General features: G+C 37.0%; 1 protein-coding gene across 3 annotated transcripts in view; it reads right to left on the bottom strand.

Annotated features, from left to right (window-relative positions):
• Positions 1-17,202, bottom strand: part of LOC106073270 (uncharacterized) — a 353,065-nt gene continuing 335,863 nt past the window's right edge. For all 3 annotated transcript variants that reach the window (XM_056016627.1, XM_056016626.1, XM_056016625.1), the window contains 12 exons: positions 14,187-14,361; positions 13,101-13,218; positions 11,914-12,061; positions 9,978-10,137; positions 9,021-9,135; positions 7,674-7,818; positions 6,178-6,337; positions 5,304-5,430; positions 4,476-4,632; positions 3,593-3,760; positions 2,871-2,986; positions 1-1,168 (listed from right to left, as the gene is read on the bottom strand). In XM_056016627.1, the coding sequence (XP_055872602.1) occupies positions 903-1,168; positions 2,871-2,986; positions 3,593-3,760; positions 4,476-4,632; positions 5,304-5,430; positions 6,178-6,337; positions 7,674-7,818; positions 9,021-9,135; positions 9,978-10,137; positions 11,914-12,061; positions 13,101-13,218; positions 14,187-14,361 (1,855 nt within the window). In that variant the 3' untranslated portion in view covers positions 1-902. The remainder of the gene's footprint in view (positions 1,169-2,870; positions 2,987-3,592; positions 3,761-4,475; positions 4,633-5,303; positions 5,431-6,177; positions 6,338-7,673; positions 7,819-9,020; positions 9,136-9,977; positions 10,138-11,913; positions 12,062-13,100; positions 13,219-14,186; positions 14,362-17,202) is intronic.

Consider the following 17,202-nt stretch of genomic DNA (forward strand, 5'->3'; position numbering starts at 1 on the left):
ATTTTTACGGCTGTCAAAAATGTAGTGATTGATTATTGTAAAATCAAACTGTCACATCAATTAGCACTAAAAAATTGATATCATTACAAGTTCAAAAATGTAAATCTAAAAATTAGAAAAGGAATCAGTATACTTCCACATACAAACAAAAATTTGATCCAATGTTTTACACAGAACAAAGATAATTTTATTTCCAGCAAAAACTGATGACCTAGTTTTTAATGAAATACTCAACAAAAAAAAAAAATATGACCTGGTAACAATGACACTTTCCTATATGATGGAGATTTGAAGTTAAGAAAGAAAGAAATGTAAATTAAATGTATATTAAATTAGATTTCATTAGAATATACACATTCGACATTTACATGATGATGGACATAACATTTACATGATGATGGACATAATGTCATACTTCCAAATATAAAAAATAAATAAAAATCCAAGAATTTTCTTATTGATAATCATACAGTTAAGAATAGAAAAACATTAGACATTTTAAAACATTTAAAGAAATCAAAATTGATATTCAACTAATTTGTCTGCATTCACTCATGTAATTTTGCAAATCCATCAACTTGATTTCATTTTTTTTTTCAAATATTCATTGAATGCATTGTCTTTGGCTTGTGAAATGTTTCCAATTCATTCAAGCCACACTCATGCTATAGCTAAGTCAGTTCTCCTTATCATAAATCAATTGCAGCCAGTTAAGCCTTATGTCCATCAGAGCAAGTTAAACCTTAAGTCCTATCACAGGCAGTTAAACCTTATGTCCCATCACAAGCAGTTAAACCGTTTATCCCATCATAGCCGGTTAAACCATATGTCCCATCACAGCCAATCTCAGCCATAATTAGCCAAACATCCATGAATGTATCTTCTAGCTTTCCTCTCTTGGATCATCTATACCTCATTAAAATGGCCAATGCTAAAAAGAGGAACGTTGAAACAATGGAAGAGTTACTGCTCCTGGTTGTGCCCCCTTCCAACTTGCCCACCAGGCCAGTCACCGGGTTGACTTGAATGACAGTGTTGGGCGTGGTGGCCTCGCCAGAGCCGTTGGCATCGTACAGAAATTGCATAAGGACATGGATGACCCCGTTACAGGCCAAAAGGTTCCAATGTTTGACCTCGCTCTTGATGGACTTGTAGTGCATAAAATAAACTAGGGAAGAGAAATGAGAGAAAACATTCAAATATCTTATTAATCAGAGACATTCCTTTAACTCTTTCTCTCCTAATTGATGATACCACCATTGATTTGAGGTCATTAAATTAAATGAATGTTTAATTTTATAAACTTGACTTTGTGTTATATAAAAAGAGCATTCATTTCCCTTTAATTCTATACCAAATAAAACATTTTCTGATAACAAATAACAAATCTATTGAAGCTTAATCATAACAGGAGTAGTGAAATAGTAATGGACAAAATGAAGAATTCCGTCAAAACGTGGAGAAATAATTTATGGAGAGAAAGAGTTAAAGAATAAGATTTGAAGATTGAACCAACTTATAGCATCTCTCTACATATCGAAAAGAAATAGTCTGTTGGTGTACTTTATAACCGCCATATCAAAAGAAATATTCTCTGTGGCATATTCTTTTTGATAAAAATACCAAAGGGATATTAGCTGTTTTTTTTTCTCCAAATTTATTTATTTCTTACAAGTATTTTTTTAATTTCATAATTAATGTAAGACCCCCTTTTTTCCCCCCTCAACTTGTAAAATAGTTCAGAGTATTTTTAAACAATAGTATACATTATAATGAGAAAACCAATTTCATTGATGTGCCATCTGATGTCAATGCTTGAACATTGCAGGTCTTCTTATGATTTCTTCTCTCTATATATTTATTAATGTGAGCTATCTTATAAATTATAACTCTCATCAAAGAAAAGATAATTACTTATATATTGTAATGCTAGAGTTGAAGATACTATGCATCTAGCAATTCATCATCCTAATTATAAAAGTACATGACATTAATAATTGCAAAGAGTTTACAATTCTCTTTTGTTTCTAATCTGTAAATATAATTGAACTTTTTTTTCCATGATTATTTCCCTTGGCACTGCCTACTAACTAATAAAGCAGAAATTCAAGGGAGAGCAAAGAGCAAATGGATGAAAGAGACACAACTGTGCACTTCTTTTTAAAATCTATTTTTTTGTTTTTAAAGACTTTTAATTCAAAATTCTGAAATGTAAATTTCCCTTCATACTCAGTTAAGCTAGGTCATTGGTTAATATGCATGACTGAATGCATGACGTGTAGGACGTAATCATCTTCTTTTTTGAAGTAACGTCTGAATCATATAAGATAAGATAAGATTTGATGAACCAGAAAGAACACTGGCAAAGCTAGGAATTTCTTTTACACTAATATTGAATATTAGAACCTCCCATGGCTCGAGAAATACTCATCTTATCTTATAAATTGTAGACATTACTTCAAAAGAGAAGATTATTACGTCCTATATATATCCCTGGGTCAATCTAGTCATGCATGTTGATCAGTGACTTAAAGTTTGCCAAGCCGTTGGTTTTCAGGCAACCCATTTCTACTCTTATAGCACTAGGGAAGAAGTAACACTTGTTGGTAACCCCTTTGAATTAGGTGACTGTACTTTGCTTCAGTTTTTCTTAGGTGGTACTTGAGTTTTCACAGACTGAGGCTACTTTTTACTGTAGCCCATGGAATGGCAGGATAACAGTTCTGTGTCAAACATTTCCAGGGGAGGTGAGTATACAACTTATAATGAGGCCTAGTGTGAGAAACCAATGGAATATTATACTAGATTGAAATAAAAAGAAAAACTGAAAAAGCAACAAAAACATTAAAAATATCCAAAAAAGTTTCTACCATCATTGGACTTGGTCATTGTGACATTAGGTGGAAATATTTCTTTGTTGAATTTGTCCGACCTGAAGTCTTCTGAGTACAGGACGGAGCCATTGATCACGTGACGCCAAAATATTCTGCAGAAGAAATTATCAAAATAAATGAACATTATTATTGTATAAGGTCTGTGTTTTTATAATTAGGTAGAAGCTCCGTGAGTTTTTAGACCATCTGATTTCACCTGTTGTAGTATATCATATTGCTAATTAAAAAAAAACTGGGTTAGAATTTAAGATAAGAATTTCGGCCCCCCACACACTTGTTGACTCCAAAAAGAACTACAAAGAAGGATAATAGAAGCGTAAGATCTACCAGAATGTAACACTACGGGCCCAAGAATCATTGTCTCATGATTTTACTATTATATAGGCTTAACTCTTGAAGTGTTCCCCAAGTGTTCTCCAAAGCATTCCTTGTGTTAACCTTTAGCCGTATGGCAGCAGAGGTTTTGGTTTCAAAAAAAGATGTGTGCTTCAATGTGAATGGACAACTAACAGACAAACCTCATCTGCCTCTATGTTACGTAACCCCAAGGTTAAGCTAAAGAATTCCTAGATTTAACAAGTATCAGACTACTATCCACTATATATGGAGTTTTTAATAACAAATGACCGGTTTCGATATAAAGTTTTCTAATACAATGCCGGAATCGTTAAAAGAGAAAGCGGAAGTAGGACACTTACTTTCTTTTCTCGTCGTCTGGAAGACTTTGAAATTTCCTTTTTGCCTTCATACTCATGTGATACAGTGCTGTGTTGTCTGGCATGAGAAAGGTGAAGGACAGATCAGGCCTGTTGAGCAGTTCAATGTCTGCAGCAGGTGCAAGTGTCGTCATCAATTCAAAAGATGCACTGAAGTGAAATAAAAAAAAAAACATGACAAAAAAAAAAAAAAGAATGTCATTTGAATGTCATAAGTCTAGATAGATTGGGGGCAGAAGATTTTATTTTATTTTCATTCTGAAGTCTTGGTTTCCTTTTGTTTGAGATGTTTTGCAAGTCCCTTCAGATTTAAAGCTAATGACATCCTAGCCCAAACCTCCTTCATGATGACAGATGATTGCAGCGCAGAGGGTTCAAACCCGGCACCATCAAACCCGCAGAATGAAAGTCCAGAGCATAAACCACACGACCAGGCAGCCATCATTTACCCTTAATTTCAAAGTGAACATGGTCCTGGGGGGGGGGGGGGCAGGACCCGGGGGGGGGGGTAACGTAAATATAAAGTAATTGTTTTATTTCTCGCTCCTGATCAGCTAAATTTTTAAATATTTGCCTATTTCACAAGTGATAAAAACGAATATTTTTTTTTAACACAAAACATTTTAAAACAGTGCTGACAAACTTTGCAATGTACACACACAAGCACAAGGTAGTCAGTGATTCTCACTGACCTATTTCAACCATAAGATCCTTCACGACACCTTCATGACACCTTCCTAACACATAAAGCACACCATCATCAGAAGCTCACAGATAACCAGCTCTGACATTTTTGTTGGTCAACTCTTAAAGCCATTTGACCCCAAGCAAAAAACCTATTTGTGACCACTGGGTGTTCCCATACCTCAGTTTGGGATCCCTCCTGAGTCTCTCCAGCATGGTGAACGGGGAGTAGTTGAGGATGCCGTCAATACTGTAGATGACGCCGTCAGAGCAGCCGTAGGCGCGGCCCTGCAGGTCCAGAGGCATGGATTCATCATAGCCAGCATCCACGGTGGTTCCTAGCGCAAGGGACAGACACAGGCTTATAGGTTGTTACACTAGAAACAAGGACTTGCAAGTACCGGTAGCAGTAACTACCAGCACAGCAGATAGCAATGTCAACATTAACAACCGTTGAAGATGAAAAAAAAAATTTCTTTTAAATTGATGCGTGTAGCTACGCGTTTTTAAAAAAAACTTGTTGTAAGTCTAGTTCAAAATGTGTTCTATTTAGAGATAAGGTGGATATTGTGTGGCCAGCACAACACTTAGCCACCATGACCTTCCCAGTTCCGGTCAGGGAACATTCAATGCTGAGGGTTTTATCCAGAAACGAGATGACAAATACAAATTCTTGTCTTTAAAACTTTTACCCCCCAACGACCCATTGTCATTCAAAGGAAATATGAACGATAATTCCCAAAGCAATGATGACAGTAAACAAGATCTGTGATGTTAAGTTTAATAAATACTATATCCATGTAGGTTAAAGTTAGGTTTGTGAATTATGAATAAAAATGATTAACAATAATATGGACTGTAATATTTAAAAACCTAATTACATGAAATTTACGGATAGGCCTACATTAAGTACATAAGAAAATAGAACAATTCTACAGTATAAGCTATTATATTATAACTTATGCTGCGTAGTTATTAGTGTTTTACAAAGACATTATACTGAACAGACCATCTTTAGTTCTGCTGATGTTGAATGTGACGTTGTAAGAACTTCTAGAGCAGTAGTCGTCTTCTGGATACTGTCTGAGGAAAACGTCATCAAGACGCACATTTGGAAGGACGTGTCCATAGAATATCTGGAAGAAAGTAGGTCAAGGTCACTAGTAGGACAAGGTCATTAGTAGGACAGACCGACACATACATCAGGGCTATCTAGACAGAATTACGTTTCTTAATTCGCTTCTAGGCATTAAGCTGATGGCTAGACCGATCGCCACTCAACACTGACATGCAGCAGTCGCAACGTATGGGCAGTGGAGACCAATAGCTCGTTGCCACGTCGTACAGACCTGGCAATGAACTATTGGTTTCCACTGACCACAGGTCAGTGTACAAATCTACAATAAATATTATCCAATCTAAAGATTAACACCATGATGGCATACGACAGAGCTACGAAAGACAGACTTTGGAGTTTTTCACAATAAAATAATGAATTGCAAGGACGCTAAACTTTGATGTTACCATTTAAGTAGAAAACAATGAGCTAAGTGAAATTTTATTAAAATTTAAAAATGTACAATAACATCCGTGTGTTGCCCATTTGTTAAGAAATAAGTTTTTAAGTTGCGCGACAGAGAGAAAAAATGTGTTATAGTGAAATTATATAATCACAAGAGCTTAGAAAATGAGACAGATAGAAAGAGACAGAAAAAAAAACAGAAAAGAGAGAGACAGAGAAAGAAAGAAAGTAGAGTAAAAGACAGAGAGAGTTACGGAGAAAAAAAGAGAGAGAGAGAGAGAAATAAAGAGAGAGAGAGAGAAAATAAGAGAGAGAGAGAGAGAGAGAGAGAAGAAATGAGATAACTGTTCAGGTTTCTGACCTTTTTCAAAGTGTCCGGGTTGGATTTGATCCTGGTCATCTGCTGAGGGGTCAGTGTCCGTAGGTAACGAGATGATGGTACAAATAAAGTCACGTTCCTGAGTGGCGCGCTGATCAGTTGTTTGTACTCCAGGAGTGGACTCATTAACTGATGAAATAAACTGAGGACAGAAGGGCATTCAACTTAATTAGACTAGTGGTCAGTACAGGTTCATTTGTAAATTATCAACAGGAAAACGTTTACAACCCAAATAAATGAGAGAGAGAGAGAGAGAGAGAGAGAGAGAGAGAATGGGAAGACGAATATGAGAAAGAGAAATAACTCAAACATCCAAACTATGTCACTGTTTACGTTTGTTACAGCTAATATGCACAATTAGAATCACCGATTCTAAGTACAGAATTATTTCAGTCAATAGATTCGGTATGTGTGAAGGGGATGTTTCCGCAGGTTGCCACACAGAAGTCGATTAGACTCCCCACCCATATATGGCTCCAAACAATGTTACTAGCTAACAAAGAGGGCGTTAACATAATGGGACTAAATTTGTAGACGATGTCAGCAAACTGAAAGAGTGATAACTTTACAGTTCCACAGGTTTAACTGTTCGATTCTCTCCCATGTTTCCATACATAACATGGTCCACGAAAAGTTTACACCTGTTTCATTCTTTACCGACTACACACAAGCGAATCACAGAACGACATGGAAATATTCAAAAAGTCAGTCAACAAACCACGTGAGGCGCCCAACAGACTGAAACACTAATGGATATGTGAAGGTCAACATGCTCAACATCAATGTATATATTTATAAAAGAGCTTTCTTATAGTAAGAATCATCTATATTCTAGGATCATTACAATATGAGCTTTATGATCATACTAGCCGGATATGACCCGCGGGCCTTAGTTCGGGTATTACTGATCTACTGGTTTGAATTTAAACCTATGTCAAACATGGAGAATGTTCCCTTCACATCATTTTTTTTTATTTTGCCGAGAAAATAAAAGTAGAGTGTGAAAATAGATTTATCCGTTCAGCCGTCATATTCATATCAAACATAAAGTACTGTGAAAACGGGTTTATCCGATTTGTTCAAAATTTTCGTTCTTCAAAAGAGATACAATTAGATACCTTTTGTCTATTTTTAGTACCCTCCGCTTATGGGAGGGGTATTAAGCATAAACTACGGTTTCCGCCATGATCAAAGGAACAATTTACGCCAAGCTTTATCAAACAGTTTTGATTTTTATTAGGCACATACATAGGCCTACATACCTACACCTTACATACATACGCCTTACTTTCTGCTTTATATATTAGATTATTAATGGATTACATTTCAATGAATAAGGAAAGAGATAATGACGAAGGATTAGATGAAAGGATAATCCTGCACTACATATTGACCTAGAGCCTTGCAATGTAGACTAAAGACATTCATTTCTACAATCTAGTGTGTTTGCACACACAAAAAATGTGTGAATGCCACACCTGAACTCCTCTCGGGAACCCAAGACGTCAGCCACGTTCACATAAGGCACTGTCAGTATCTTGTCCACTATATGTATCCAGCCGTTGACCGCTGGTATATTGGCGAGCACTACATGGGCCATCATGTTGTTATTGACTACGTACACTGAAACAGACAAATAGTGATTACAAAAATAATGGAACCAGTTGTACACGAGGAACTACGCCCGAGTCCTGAATGTCTGGGACCAGGGGCGGACTGGGTGTCTGGGACCAGGGGCGGACTGGGTGTCTGGGACCAGGGGCGGACTGGGTGTCTGGGACCAGGGGTGTCGAAATCGGCTCAGGCATTTCTATCCAATATGGCCCCCAAATTACCAGAGACGAATTATACATATCCTCAAACTCATTATGCTAGGTTTGATAATGTGATGAAAAACTGGGTTTACGTAACGTAACATAATGCATCTCTACTAGTAGGTAGTCTGCATGGTTAGCTATAACAATAGATTACCTCAAGATTTTTAAAAAACTACTTGGTATTACGAAATGACACTTAAAATTTGATTTCCAATAACGTAAAAAAAAAAAATACTACCACGTTGGCCTATATGAACATAACCATGTACTTGATATTCACATACTAGGCTCGTTAAGGTCCCCCATCAACGAATTATTCATTGGATTACTCGTAGAACGTATTTATCAACAGCCATCACCATGACATTTTCTGACTTTGTGTCACCATCTCAGCCAATTCTTTACACATCTTTAATATGTAGTGACTTCTTTCACAAGCTCCTTGGCTTGCCTAGAAGACAGCATAATTATAAGATACGCTCCTGTCAATAAACGTTACATCTTTAAAATGTCTGTCTCTATAACAGCAACGGTAGCATCATAGGCAGGTTCTCGTTGGATTCGGTGTCACCCCTGGCCATGGTCTCAGGCATATGGAATTAAATGCACAACTCCAACAAATCATCCTTAATTCTTGTCCGCCCACCTCACAAGGTCATTTTCTGCTTTCTTAATAACTTTTTGAGTGTCTACATCTTGGAGCCATTATTATTATAGCTTTTATATAGCGCTACTTTCATGCTTATAGCATGCTCAGAGCGCTTTGGTCCAATCTCATTTGTGGACCAGTGGGGGAGATGGGGTATCTAGGAGTTGGTTTTCCGTGCTGCCTTTAGGCGCTCAGTAAACTCTACCCGAGTCGGGTGTCGAACCTCGAGCCCCTTTCTAGGTAGCCAAGACAAGCCAAGTTCAAGCGCACTTAGTCTCTCGACCACGCTTCCCACCATACAAAAGTCTGGACTTAGAAACATTTACCTTTGTTGTTAGGTGAAGAGGTGAGCCACTTACCTTGACCATCTCTCTTTAACACATAGACCACGTTGTAGCCAGCCGTCAGTGCCGCCCCTGACGGGATCTCTTCCAATGTCCGGTTCTCATTCTTTATAACATGGGCTCTCAACACCTTGTTGAAGAAAAACAAAAAACAAACATTTTTATTTTACTTAGATCTAGATAGGCTAAGATAAGTATTTACCTTTTACCTTACCTATCCCTTAGTCTGTTGGGGCACCATGCAAGATTTGTACACCGTCTTTCTTCATTCCTCACTGTCTATTGCCTTTGATAGAACCTCTTTCAATGGCAGGCCCGTCCATTCTTTTAAGTTGTCTTCCCATCGCTTTCTCTGTCTTCTTTTTTTTTTTCCGAAGACCTTGCAATATGGCCATAGATTTTTAGCTTGCATTTTTTTACGATAGTTAGCAGGTCATCATGGGGTCCGATCGCTACAGTAACCCTGTCTCTAATCTCTTGGTTTGTTATGCGTTTTCTTTGAAAGTGATACCTAGGATCCTTCTATAGCATCTCAATTCCATTGCTAGGATCCTCCTTTCTAGCTCTGCAGTCAGCGTCCAAGAATTTACTAAACTTTGAAGTTATTCCTCTTTACACAAGTTACAAGTTAAAGACTCGAGTTAAACGAAGGTTTGACTGGAAACTACTTTTGTAAATGTTTTATTTAGAATGTAGTTTATAGTTGGAGTGTTGGCCAAGCTACATCTACACAAATATGAAGACCAAAAATTACTTTTAAAATTTGGTAAAGCCTTCTGGACAGGAAACTGGATCATACAGGAGCGATAGTTGTAACAAAATCAACATTTAAATGGAAATAGCTACTGAAATGGTATAATGTGATCGGATATTACCGTTATGGATGGTATACGATGGTAGAATGTGGTCGGACACACACAAATCAGATGTATCAAGTTCTATTTTCTATTACAATGACTTCAGCTTACTCACCGATTTGGTCCAGTTCTCCCAATACAGCAGTTTATTTATTGTATCCCAGGGGAGAGAACTGAAGGCGTCGTTGTTTGGCACAAAGACAGTGTACTTATCGTTCTTTGAGTTCAGGTTGTACAACGTATCGGCCACTTTCTCAAATAACGTTTGCATGTAACTGTAAAGGGGAAACAATGAGCTTATTCAGCAAATATTGCAAAACATATTAGTATTAAAAATAAAATTATTCAATTACATGGTTAATTTATGAAGTAAATGAATGCAGCACAAAAAACTATACATATACTATTTAAATTAAGATTCTCTTTCATATCTTCAGCCAGTGTATTGATTGAGCTAACCGAATTATAATAAAAGAAGGTTAGAGCTCTGACTGTTGTCTCAACCATCCCCACGTCCGAGGCAGTATATACCTGGGACTAGAATGCATGAACCTTTAAAACAGAAGGTACATCCCAAACATGTAAAGCAAAACTGTATCAACAGCAAGCCGAATATATGAATTCAGTAACAACTGTAGTACCACACAATGACTTTGTGCAGTTCTTGTCATTTGTTGTACTTCAAGAGACAGCCAATGGAGAGTCTCGATACAAGGAGAAAATACATTTTCTAAGAACTAGAATGAGTTCAAGTCTGTTGTGGATGGTTTCATCTAGGACCCCTAAATAGGCTGGGGAGTACAAATAAGCAATATTGTCTGCTCTACTTTGTTAGTTTTATTCTTGCTGATATTGCTTTAGCTTCCTACTCTTCCACTAGTTCATTTATTCGATCTGTCGGATCGCAAGACAACTTCTATTAGCTTAATTTTATAATGCTGTCTTTAGGATTGGTTATGTGTAATTCCTAAATTGTAACCTAAAGTTCCTCTAGGATAACAAAGATATTATTTTCATAATTATTATTATTGTCATTATTATTATTATGGAAATGAATTAATTTTCATTCTGTGACTGTCAAGGTCGAGCTTTTTTAAAAGGGAAAAAAAATGTCATTGTTTTTCCCCTTACAAATGTCCGCTGAGAAATTTTTCTGACGATGTGGCAAGTCTGCAGCAGCACTGCTCTTTGAAAGGTAATCTATGGCCTCCTTCAATCACGAAGCGACTATGGATCATCTCATGGAGATGAAAGCCTGGGCATTAGCTGTGGTCGGAAAGATGTCGCCCACACATCAGTTCCCCCTACTCCACGCAGCTGATGTATCTAGAGGAACGGCAGCGCCGATAGAGTTTGGGGTCAGCGGCGTCGCAGGTTCTGCCAGAGTGTAGCACTGGGTGCTGCAAACTGCCTTAGGGTCGCCAGCTCCTGATTTTTCCTCAGGGTTGACTGCCGAAGCTTTTCCCATGATTGGGTATAGCTGCAAGGCAACAGATGTTTGAATTCAGAGTTTTCCTTCTATTAGGTGGGTAGTTAGCCATGGCTAACGAGCCCCTCCTGCCCGAAGCATTTTATAGGTAATAAGGATCCTCTTAGGAATGCTTAGGGCTTCGTATGTGTCTGCGATGGCCGTTGGCTTTACCCCAAAGTTGACAGAACAACAGGGTATTGTATAATTTAGACAGCTTCCATTGTCGCTTCATCTCTATCGTTATTATCTATCCCATGCTATTCAAGACAATGGTATCGATATTGGCTCTACAATACCAATGAAAACATAGTAGCAGCGATAGTACACTACATCATTGAAAGCAATGTGGTATCGATATTTAATCTCATACATAATACATCTGCAGTATATTGGCAAGGGACACATCCTAATATGGCGGTATGAATACTTTTAAACATTTAATTGAGATTCATCCCTGATAGATAAAATGTGTATTCGATTTCTGGCTTATGCTATAATACAAGAGAGTTTTCTTCTTTTTTTTTTTTGTGGTCGAGGGTATTGTCAATCAACACAAACCCACAAGGCCCGAGCTTCTCACCCCAGATCTTCACGGAGTTTGATCTCCCTGCCGATGGTCCGCGTTGGCGTGTGCAGGAGGTCGTCGATGATGTGAATGACGCCATTGGAGCAGAAGATATCCCTGACCTCGATCTCGCTGGTCACGTGACCGCCGATAACCTTGATGCCTGTAAGATAGTTAAAAAATAAAGTATCAAGTACCAATATAGTTTTTCTGTATTCCCCCCCCCCCCTCCCAAATAACGCATAAAAAATGGTACCTATACCAGTAGGCTTCAGTCAGGAATGGCTCCTTAAGAGACATGTATTCAGGCTCAAAACACAATATTTTCTCACCCCAAGAAATGGCAAGTTGACCAAAACAACAACAACAACAAAACACAACAAAAAAACAAAACAATCGAAATGTTTCATTATGAAGAGATTTATAGTTAATCTTTGGTTAATGGAACTAATGTAAGAAGAGAGAACACTTTCCATCCTTTTTTCTCTCCCCAGCCCCCATCATTAATCAGCACGATAGGTGAGAGCCTGACTTGCCTACAACAAAAAACAAAAATGAAACAACCTGAAATCGATAACATTCCAGATGCGTTTCGCGAGGGCAAGGGCAGATAATTAGAACAGATAACTCTAAATGACACCAATTCACGTGATAAATGACGATGATGGAATAGATCACAGACCCGACACTTGCTCGGCTCACTGAGATGTATTTCAAATTTAAACAAAGCAGAAAACTTTTGACACGCACGTATCTTTATAGAATTAGTTTTCAAGCAATAGTGCCAAGTTGACAACTGAAAAATATAGTATCTCTAGCAATCTAAAGACGTATTTTAAAATCTAATAAAAGGAAAATGTAAAAAAAAACCTCTATAAACACAACATAAATTGCTTCAAGAGACTAACTTTAGTTCTTTGAGTTTTTTACTACGAGGTCATTTCACTAAATACTTTATGCCAATTGTAAAAATGTGGTCAAAACTACATTTACATTCATTGGAGACTTATATGATTAAGAGTTAAAAAAAAGCATGCAAGACTTTTATAGAGTTAAAAAAAAAAAGAAAAAAAATTAACCAAAGGTCAATAATAAGGGAAAAAAAATCTTCACTAGACAAACGAGGGACTGACAAAAGAGTTTTTTTTTTTCAGAGAATGAAAAATTCAAAGTGGACATTTAAAAAAAATAGTTCCACTTACTTGAATATTTATCTTTTCTTGAGATTTTCAAGACATCTCCAGAAAAGGTCAGGTGGACCTTCTCCCCCTCAATCCTGCTGGACGGAAACCTGCCAGTGATGACGTGACCTTGAAGTGCCTGGAGAAACATTCAAACCCGTAAAAGAAAAGTAGGGGGGGGGAAGAAATCTCACACACATTTAGAAGAACACCACAACCCCCTCCATTTTCATCTTCTCAACAGATGAATCGTTTGATGAAGTGCCCAGTGATGGTGCCCAGTGGTGGTGCCCAGTGATGGTGCCCAGTGGTGGTGCCCAGTGCCCAGTGCTAAGCGTGTTCACAAAGTTAAGACACATAAACCCAGTCAGTCAATCTAGACAAAAACAATGGCGTCCAACTTTACTCCACTTTTTCTACACCCCCAAAGCAACAACAAAACAGCAATAGAAAACAAATAATACTTCTTAAAAACAAAAGCAAGCTTAAATAAGGGAAAGAACCACTAAATACTTCCCATTATAGAAAATTACAGGGTTTAGATCCTTTTCTGATACATTAAAAAAATTAATTGATTAATTAAATTAATAAAAAAATTTTTTTTTAATTGATTCGTGTATTTCGATGACTTATGAATAATTATGCTAAATTGCAACATAATAAGGGGATTAAATCCATATATGCATCCACATCTCTGTTTAAGTAGCATTTATTCCCTTATTTCTATATCAAACAAAATAATTAGTAACCAATAATTAATAAACCAATTTGTCTGTCTTGTCAGGTTCAATAACTAATTGTACAAAGTTGTAACCTGATACGATTATGGGAAATGGGAGAAAAAAAAACATGTTCAGACTATTTACCAGTCAGAGTGAGTTGATACACAAGCTTTGAATAATACAAAATAAATAAAGACAAAGCATCTCGAAGATTAAAAAAATAATTCTTTGTTGGAGGTCATGACCCTTTCATCCTACCTCCCTAACCAGTCAAGAAAAAAAGTGAACTAAGAAGCAAACACAAGTATCTCTCTGTCTACACACATCCTCTTATCTCCCCGACCACCAGACTACACTCCAGACAATGTACAAACAGAGGCGGCACCTTGTCCAACACTTGGGGTTCCAGAAGCAGCCTGCTGTTGACAAAATCCGCCGCCCGGTCAAACACTTCGTTACTGGGCAGGAAGACTGTCATGGAGGCGGACGGCTTCTCGGCGGCCATGTTCAACGTGTCCTTCAACTTGGGGAAGTGTCGGTTTACTACGTCATAAAAACGTCTGCGGGGAAAAAAAACAACAACAAGAGACGATAGTTTGAAGTTCTTCTGAAAGCCACACAAGACATGTAATACATTTTCCAATTTTACTGCAAATTCATATTAACAAAACCATAATCGAAAACCACATTCGTTTAGTGACTTTAATGGAGTCCTTGCTCTCATGGTATAATACAGCGATATAGAGCTAGTTGGAAACACATAAAAACAAAAAAGAAAAAGCAACTGATTCAATAAATCCCACTTATCCTACCTGGTTCTAGATTTAAGGCGTTTTCCAATAAACCTAAAATAGTCATTATAAAAACTGACCAATCAGAACAAAAGACGCTGACTAGTGACATAACTTGAGTGACACGAGTCCAGACTGCTGTGACTGCACAGAAGGATGTTTGGAGTTCTAGGATCAAATTCAGTGGTTCCCAAACTTTTTTGTCTCTTAGACCCCCTGGAAGTCTTCGTAGACCCCAGAGGGTCTATACAGACCACTTTGGGAGTCGCTGATCTAACTAATACAATTTACTATTTCAAGGCAAAACATCTTACAAGCTAACAACTGTTTCAATAACGAGAATTCGTTCAATGTCTTTAACACCTTTTTTTGTGCGACATCAGCACCAGGCATTTTATGCCCTAAAACACATAATAAGTAATAAGTCCATATCGTTGACCAAATGACCAGGTACCGATTACTTGAGCATTTCACGATAAGCATTGCAGCATTATAAATGTGTCTTACAATAAATAATTAAAAAAAAAATACAAGAATAGAACTGGTCATTATCTTAATGTTTTTTTTTGTTCATTGCATGTAATTCCTCTGTCTTAAACAACAACAACTAAGTTCATATTCACAATGAATAGTCAACCACAATACAAACATCATTATGAACACCAATAGCGAAAACAATAAAAAACAGCAGCGATATCAGCCACAACCACAATATCAACAACAACAACAACACAACAATATCACAACATCAGCACCAACCATATCAACAACAAAATCTTTAACAATTTCAATAACAACAATAACATCAACAAAAAAAAACAACAAACAATGATATGAACAGCAATCTGAAATTATTACTCCCAAAGTCTTAGTTGTGTTCCTTCTTTCTAAATAGAGGAGTCAATTATCAAAACTTTGTCTCAAAGAAAAAATGTGTTTAAAATCCCTACAACTTAAAATTAAAACGAATTTGTTCTCTGACATTTTCAAACTAGCTTTTTTTTTCACTTTTATTTCTAAATTTTTTTTTACCCCACTGTAAACCCCCCCCCCCCCCCGTTCTCTGTATCTCTCCATCAAATTTTCGTACCGATCTCACCCCTCTCTCTCTCTCTCTCTCTCTCTCATTTTAATCAAAATACAGCGTCTGATGACTTATTGGGACCAGACTCAAGTCAGTACCCCCTATGTCGTAAAACTCTCCACATAGGGCTATAAAGAATCTAAGTACTCAAAGAGGCTATACGTGATGAAAGAACCGGCTCTATTTTTAGCAGTGACTCGCAACGACGCCCGCTGGTACTCGAATTCAAAGCCTAAGAAATTTTAGTCTTAAAGGTTTAGTTTTAAAATAAAAAAAAAACTTCTGGGAAGACTTAAGCGTTTAGTTTAAATTTAAGTATTGTTGACCAGTCATTTTACATATTGTTGAGAAGTTGATTGTTAGGTTCTAACTCCAGCCAGCTAAACATTTGTAGGTGCATTATTTGATTAATTTAGAACTTCAATAAAACTTGAAGAAACTTTCTTTAAAACCAAAATGAGCTTAACATTTATTTTTTTACAAAGCTCATATCAACTATGTCTGTCTGTCTGGTAAAAGTTTAAACAACATAAGCCTTTCCGTTTTTATAAACTTGTCTTAACCCAAGTGTGACTCGTGGATACACCTCAACTCATCCAACAATAGAAGAAAAAAACACACACACACACACAGGCACGTGGAGGCCCAGGGGCGTGATTTTTTGTGGAGGCTTCTACGAATCTTTTTGCACTACGCAAGACGGCAGGGTTTCTGTCCAGGGCTTATGCAAGAGAGGATTTGAGCCTCTCAAGCCCTCACTCTAATGGAGTTTGATGATGATGTTGTTGATGACGAATCCTTTAATAATGATCCACTAATGAATGCAAATACTTAGATCTAAAAGAGTTCTTGTAAATTTAATCTCACTTTACATTTTAAAATCTTTAATATGCACATTTCATTTTTTTAAAAAGTGTATATGTTTTGTGTTTGTGGAGGATAAGGCTCTTTGTAGACGCACTGCCGTAAATTCAAAGCTGTATTTACATATTCCGAGCATGCTACAACTACAAGCGGGCACTTCTTAAACACCACATAGTAGTCAGCCGACGTAAGATTTAAATCATTAGCGTTAAAAAAATTTGAAAAAAATACTTTAAAAGTTTTTTTACCTGTCGAAATCCCAATAAATTTCTATCCTTTGCGGAGGCTCCTTTCTTGTGGATATACCGGGTCTATAGCCCAGCCTGCCCTCCAATCTGGCCCTGCCCACACACCCTTTAAACACATACGCAGATAAAATCAACTCAATTAAGGACACACACCATAACACATACACTTTAATTATTTTTTTAAAACTGTTTATCAAAAACCTAGACATGGCAATCATTATGTTGCTACGTGTAGGCTATCATTCTTATGTCACCGTATGTATATTCTTTAAACCTACACAGTTTAAAAAAATTGAAATGTATTTTCCTGAATCATTTTTATTGAATTATTGAACGAAATAGTTGACTAAAGGAAGAGGTTTAACAAATATGAAACCCTTAATATCTTTGAAAAAGAACAAGGACCACGCAGTC

This window comes from Biomphalaria glabrata, chromosome 18 (assembly GCF_947242115.1).
Source record: "Biomphalaria glabrata chromosome 18, xgBioGlab47.1, whole genome shotgun sequence".
NCBI classification, from domain to species: Eukaryota; Metazoa; Mollusca; class Gastropoda; family Planorbidae; genus Biomphalaria; species Biomphalaria glabrata.